The 7,189-nt window shown below is 40.6% G+C and overlaps 1 protein-coding gene across 3 annotated transcripts; it reads right to left on the reverse strand.

Annotated features, from left to right (window-relative positions):
• Window positions 1-248: 248 nt before the first annotated feature.
• LOC135584676 (uncharacterized) lies at window positions 249-7,043 on the reverse strand. Of its 3 annotated transcripts, XM_065097128.1 has the most exons (8): window positions 6,938-7,043; window positions 6,635-6,838; window positions 5,921-6,259; window positions 5,702-5,807; window positions 5,281-5,401; window positions 4,436-5,173; window positions 1,103-2,951; window positions 249-980 (listed from the first exon to the last, which is right to left on the reverse strand). In XM_065097128.1, exons 3-8 carry the CDS (start codon window positions 6,117-6,119, stop codon window positions 559-561), a joined length of 3,435 nt encoding a protein of 1,144 aa, XP_064953200.1. In that variant the 5' UTR covers window positions 6,120-6,259; window positions 6,635-6,838; window positions 6,938-7,043; the 3' UTR covers window positions 249-558. The 3 variants fall into 3 exon arrangements, with proteins under 3 accessions (XP_064953200.1, XP_064953201.1, XP_064953202.1); XM_065097129.1 differs by lacking the exon at window positions 6,635-6,838 and having other exon boundaries at window positions 6,938-7,013; XM_065097130.1 differs by having other exon boundaries at window positions 249-977; window positions 6,635-7,012.
• Between the last annotated feature and the right edge of the window lie 146 nt (window positions 7,044-7,189).

Here is a 7,189-nt window from a genome sequence, read left to right on the forward strand (position 1 = left end):
GAAATAGTTATTTCTCGAATAATCGTGACATCATTTGTTCTTCAAAATTTGATCGCCAAACAAAATTATTCCACAATCGCTCAAAAAATTCAGAAAGTAGTAACCGTGAGGATTTAAAAATAAAAAAAATGTTTGGCACTCTTATTAAATAAATAATCCCTCTCATCAAAAGGAGGGGAAAAAGGAAAAAAAAAAAGAAAGAGAAAGCATTAAAATACAAAATAGAGGGCATTCACTATTCACCACCGACCATCGAAGCCACAAAGAAGCACAAAATTTACAAAAGAATATCATAGGTTACATTATTCCTGAAGAAAACAGGAAAACAACAACATCATCAAACACCACCCTACCAAGAAAAAAGGTAGCATCTTGCCACAAACCCTCTGATTCCTGATGCCAAGGAGACGCTTATCTTTTACAAGAATCTGTGGGGTGTTCTTAACACTCCTAAAGAAAAAATATAAACACCTCATTCTCCAAAAAAAAAAGAATATAGAAACTTATGCTAGGGCTATAATGCCAGGAATCCGATGAATAATGCAGCTTTAACATGGACTACATCACTGTGCAGTTGCACTTGGACTCCAACTTTGGGGGCTTCACACTCTCACCTGTGTGTAAAGCCTCAGCGTTGCAAGATGCCAACTCCGAGTTCTTGACATTGTCTCTCACCTCCACACTCGGCATCTCGTTGGTGGCTGCCAATTTTTTTCGATTAATCTTTCGTGACCTGTGATTGTTTTTGGTGGCCATCTTTTGCAAATCCTTCTTATTGGAAACGGAATTTCCCATAAATGTAACTGCCCGATAAGAAGACTCGTATAGAGCCGACTCCTTTTCCATCGCAATTGTTGCAGCTTTGTGAGCCACATCATGGACGATAGAACTGCAGAACAGTATGGTATCTGTTGCTTCTTCCAGAGTAAAACTTCTTTGCACAATTTTCCTTGGAGCTTCGACCGTTATGATTGGTTCTTCTGTGAGAGTCCATGGTCAGTAACAAATAAAGTTTTTACTTATAAATACAAAAAGTAAAGACCAATTTATTTGTCTATAAAAGTTTATTATAAAAGGACAAATAATAACTTAAATGACATACCACTAGAAGGGTCCTCGGCAATTTTAGGTTCCACTTCAGAAATCAACACATCCTTGTCTGATGTGGAAATGGAATCTTCTTGGAAATCCTCCACAGAGTATGGCATTTGAGATGTACAATCATCATGTAAATCCTGGAAACCGACCATATCATTTTGCTCGTCTAATGTCGCAACAGATGAGCAATGTGTTGCGACGTCAGCAACATCATCTTGACAGCCAGTAGCGCTCGGCGTATGATTGCCTTCAATGGAAGATGAATCTGGGGTGGCAATTGGTGCCTCTACTTCTGGACTCCTCTTGCTGTTACCGGAAAGTACTTCTTTAGCATGTTCACAAGAGTCACTGCTCTCAACTATATCATCACACATTTGAAGACTAATATGCTGACTTGATTGTGATGGCAAGACACGTGTTGCCAAAGAGGTATCATCATTGCCGGACACATTTATGCCTACAACAGCTTGCTCGGTGGATGTATGCTTCATCACATTCAAATCTTTATCTCCAAAAGATCTCTCTGGATTTTGAGCATCCGATAGTATCTTTTCTATGGCATCACTCTCAACAGCTCCAATAATACTACATGAAACTTCTTCAGCTTCGATTTGGGAATGGACCAGTGTTTCTATGGCAATACTTGAAGTTTTCGAATGTGGACCACAGCCCTGGGTGCCAGTATGACTTTCACGTCTCGCATCCTGTGTCTCACACTTTGTGCTGCTTAATTGGCGTAGAGTGTGGCCATCTGTTTGTCCACGTGATCCCATATCAAGAGAGGAAGAAGCAGAAGAACTATCCCTTCCAAGGCTATGCTTCATGACATTGATATTATCTCTTCCATGAGAAGACTCAGCGAGAAATATATTTGCAGCAGAAAAGGCCTTCCCTTGCACGACAGGCCACTTTCTGCTGCTTGACTTGTTCATCAAAACTACTGCTATGCCTGTGCTTTCAGAATTGTCAACCTGGTCAATTTGACTGGGAGTTGGCTGTGATTGTTGAGATTCATAGTTGCTACTAGATTCTGGAGCATACAATTCAGCTGGTATAAGGACTTCCTGTTCAGAAAGGTTTTCATCCCTCTTATCATTCGCCAACAGAAATAATCCACTGTCCACAGAGATATGACTTACTTCTTCACTGCTTTGCTCATGTTGGCAAGGCTCAATGCCAGTTCTAATCTCAGTCAGTTCAGGTATTTCTATTTGGGGTTGCACCTTGGGGTCCATTGTGTCATTTCTATCACTCTGGTTTCCAACTCGTATAGTCCGAGGTTCTTCTGAACCAATCGATCCATATGTTCCAGAACATTCTTCACAAACATCCACATCTACATCTGTGACCACGAAGTGTCTATCACATTTCAAGCAAATACTCATTGTTTCATTAGAATCAATCTTGGAACATTCAGCACCATGTGAACCTCGACAAGCAACTGCCGTATTTAGTGAATCACTATCATTGCCTGAAGAATGGTCCAACTTGGTGTTAATTTTATTGCGCACACTTGAATCAGAAATCTCATTACCACTTTGAAGTTTTGCAGAACAAGTGTCATTGCCAATGTGTTCACTTATCTCATCTAAGATAAACACTTCCTCCTGGAATGAAGGATCTTGTGTCTTCTCCAATTCACCAGTAAGAATGCTCCGGTCATGGTCATTGTCCTCCAAATCAGGGACAACGCTGGCACCATGTTCAGAGCTTGTATTGCTGCTAGTTGTAAGTGAAGAATACCGAGAGAACATAGGTCTATGCACATTGGTTGTTTTCCCAACAAAAAACGTGCTGGCAGGAACACTCGATAACAATGGCCTGAACATGTCTTGAGGAGCTTTATGATGATCCTACAGATTATTAGAATAAATAGAAACTTCAGTAAGTGCAAAGAGTATGGTTGACAGAAGAATCAACACCAAGTGAATATAACGAAGTAGTTGTAATTCTCATCAAGTTAAGACAAACAAGCAAACATCGAGAAGATATTAAGTAATGTACCAAGCTTTCAAAAGTTCATAAGCAATCAAAACATATGATAATTTCCATTTCTTGAAATAGATAAACGTGCATTAGCAGACACCTCTTTAGCTTCATGTTTAGATATCTTTAAAAAACAAGAATACAATTCATGCAAGGTTGCTATCTATGCAATTGCTGGACAAGCTTTACACACAGGGAGATTGTGTAAGAATTTCAGTAGAGGAAAAGCATTAGAATAATCAGCTAAATGGAAAATATATTAATAAAATTCGGAATGCTAAATAAGAATGTTGAGACAGATTTCATCCTGATAAATTGGTTTTAGCTTATGTGGAATGTGACTAATTCTCATAAAACTACTCCAGATTACTTGGTAAGTGAAGACTGTTAATTTTAAGAAGCATAATAATATTTTAAATATCTCATTGATGAATGTTCAATATAATTCCTAGTAACTGCCATATGGGTTATTACGGAAATTATCTGATGGTGCGACAGCTCATGCGTAAATCATTCACAGGCAAACTGTTCATATGATAGTAAGTAGAAAATGCAAATCAGTAATTGTATATTCTGTTTGTCATCAGATCCATAAATTCTTGTAGCTTGCATCCTGAAGAGAATTTCAGTCCCTCGCATCATGAATTCTTCAGTTTTTGTCTGTTCTCTTCCAAGATCTGGAGATCCCTAAGGTTGGCAACATAAACACAGAGGACGTTCTAGAAATTATGATTATGGTTAAGAACCTGTTAAGTAAGAATAATAAGGTACAAAACCACAAGGGTAAAAATTTAGCTATTGTTTTGCAACTATAGCAGCAACTTATGATTAAAAAGATAATCGCCCGATACAGAGCAATTGACGAACAAATTTGGTACACCAGCATTCAAATTGATGCAGGTTAATGGGGATGACAAGAGGGATATGTTTGGCACTTTTTTTTTATTTTTGCAGGGATGTGTATGTTACCCTGACATAAGGAGGAATAGTTTTTATGTTTTGATGTTACATAGGGATATTTATGATACTTTTCCCTAGAGATAGAAGCCTCCTTAAGTTCTTCACTATTTTTCCTGTCCTTCTTCTCCCATCATCTCCACATGGAGATGATTGGCAAGCAAGCAGGTTTGTGAAGAATACAAGTGACCCAAGGACCAATGCAGCTACTACAGAAGCCAAAGTTGATAAAACTGGGGTTAGTGATGAGATGTATGGTACCTTTTGGCTCATCACTAACCTTATACTGTACTGCTACAGAATTCATGTACCTAATGCAGCACGCCAATGCTACTTTGTGAAAAATGTAACAAAAAAATTGAAAGAAAGAAAAAAGCAACAATTGATACCTTACCATCTGTCTAAGTGCAGAATCAAAGGATCTTTTTGGTACAGAACTCGCAGATGAAGATCTGGAAGATTTTTTGGAGAACATTACACCTCTGCTGTTTGCAAAAGCACCATATTTTCTTGTAGTAGCAATAGGAGAAACTCCCACAGAAGCATGTGAATCAGTATCATCATCGCAAGAAGTTGACACAGATGGCTTACTAATAGAGCTAAAGGGGTTCCGTTCACTATTTTGTGATGAGCTGGCACTTCTTGAAGCAGATGGTGATATTGACTGCCTTCTAAATTTTGATGAACCTGTTCCATTTGTAGATGCAGGAGACAAACCCCGTACACGTGATGTTGACCGATCTGTTAGAGAAGTTCGAAGGTTTGGTGGTGCATCTGTGGAGAATCCAGGAAGATTTGATTGCCAACCTCGCAATTTCGGTGAGGAAGAATTGCCACGATTTGTCCTTACAGGGGATGTTCCCCTTGCAGAAGAGTATGCCGGCCCAGTGGACCCAGTACTCATCCTCCGTACCGTGGGAGTCGAAGACCTTTGAGTCAGTGGTGAAGGCTTGGCTGGAGGAGTGGAAGGTCTTCGTGAGGGTGTTGCTGATCGTGGAACAGGAAGTGGGCTAGAGCGGGGAACTGAAGATGGTCTAGTTCGTGAATGAGTTACACTGCTACTAGATGTTGGAGATGAACTTAATCGACATGGACTTGCGCTGCTCCTATTTGTCCTCGAAGTCTTCTCACTCTGTGACCACATAAAAAGATATCAAAGACATTGCTAGCAAAAGAGGGGAAATGTGAAGGAAAAACTGGTTACACATGCAAGATCAATGTCACAAAAGGGAGTTATACCGTGGATGTTCTTGAGATTGAAATGGGTTGACTTCTTATCCTGCCTCTGGACACATTAGTAGGTTGAGGCTCATCATCATCCAACGAAGGAAATAGGGGGGTCTCAGGAGGAGTCAACAACCTGCTTGGTAACAAGAAATTAATTAGTCATTACTTCACATGGCTAAACCACAAACAATGATTAAAAGTGTTGTGCATTGCTGAGTGAATACAACATAATCAAACTAAAAAAGGAAGAGAGTAGCATGAGAAGTTATAACAGGTTCAATATTTGGCTGTTAAGGTACTGGCACTTGATAATACAATTAAAGTTTGCACAAACATAGAAATAGACCCAAGTGCCTCACAAGGACTTAAAATGAGGAGAAAATAATTTCTATGGAGTTATCAATATGCAGATTCTCTTATATGGGGAACTTACCAGTCATAGTCATGTTTCTCGCCATCTGCATTGAGCAGATCACTGCTCTCTCCTTGAGCTGGAATGGTGATCCCAAGCTTGAAATTTGGAAAATATTTTAATTTTGCTGATGACATTAAAAAAAGAGATCGGTTGAAAGCCAGTTTTAGAAAACTGAACAAGAATGCAAAATAAAGAAAACCTACAGAACAAAAAGCAAGGGTGGAGTTGAGGCATTACATATAGAATCATCAAAATCATCAGAAGAGTGCAGCAAGAAGTTGTCCCTCTCACGGTTCTGCATCTCGTTGAACAGGACAAGATCATCATCCTTGGCCCTCAGTGGAAATTTACTCTCTAAACTGCGGCCCCTCGTGTGGAAACCCTCCGTCCGTATCTCCCTCACAGGAAAGCGCCTCGATGAGGGCGAAGGAGGCATCTTTCACACCTTCAGTATTCCTTACAGACAAGATTCCTTCCGGCTCCTTGCTCGGCGATGCGGGTTGTCATATGCCAAAAAATCCAATAGCATAGAACCTTCCATACAGAAGGATTAGATGCCGATGTCACTGCAACAGCCTATCACACAGAATTTGCAAATGCTAACGTTAAAAATGAGCAGAAAAAACAAACAAAACCTTCTTTGATGCAGAAAACAACAAATTAGAAACAGTCGGCAGCTTCAGCCGTGTTCTTAACTATTCTCTACGTTCTAACACACAATGCCACGTAATAGTGGAAACTGGTCAGCAAGCAAAGTGGCAAACCATCAAAATCGAAGCAAGAGCACATCAAACTTGCAGAATTCTGATAGAGGACTGCCCGATATCAAGCACCAGACAGACATTCTAGGTAAAAATCCAAGCTTTCCGCAACAATTCAGGACAAAACTAGGAATCTCAAACAAACTACAGAGTCCCCTCGCGAGAGATCCCACATGTCATGATTTCGTACCTCCCAAAGCTCCTACTACCTCCGATCTGTCCCCCCTCCACCTAGGGTTTCTCCACCAACCGCGAGGCTACGCGCAAAAGCTGGCGCCTTTGCGCGTCACCGCTCCCGTTCAGCTCGAATTCGTGGCACGGACAAGCAGCATTCAGAGATTGACGCCGGAATCGAGCGGGAAACCCGATCGCAGAAGGAAGGGCCCCAGTTCTCCTGGATTCGCAGGTCGGGGTGAGTCGCGCGTAGGGGAATTTGCACGGATTTTGGCAGGGATCGAAGGAAGAGGAGGAGCGGAGGAAGAAGAGCGCTCACCGATCTCGTTAGGGCTTCTCTTCCTTCGATCTCCTTAACTGTTTCCACGGTTTCGTTGCCACACTCTTCTCACAGCTGCTGTTGCTGCAACAACTACTTCTACTCGTTTAGATAATTGGCACAAAATTACTGGAATGCCACTACAGGACCGGAATTAGAATGGATTTAATATAAGAGGATTAATGATGGAACTCGATTAGCACTTAATTAACTCATGAAACCAATCTATCCATAATAATAATAATAATTATT

This window comes from Musa acuminata, chromosome BXJ2-2 (genome assembly GCF_036884655.1).
Source record: "Musa acuminata AAA Group cultivar baxijiao chromosome BXJ2-2, Cavendish_Baxijiao_AAA, whole genome shotgun sequence".
NCBI classification, from domain to species: Eukaryota; Viridiplantae; Streptophyta; class Magnoliopsida; order Zingiberales; family Musaceae; genus Musa; species Musa acuminata.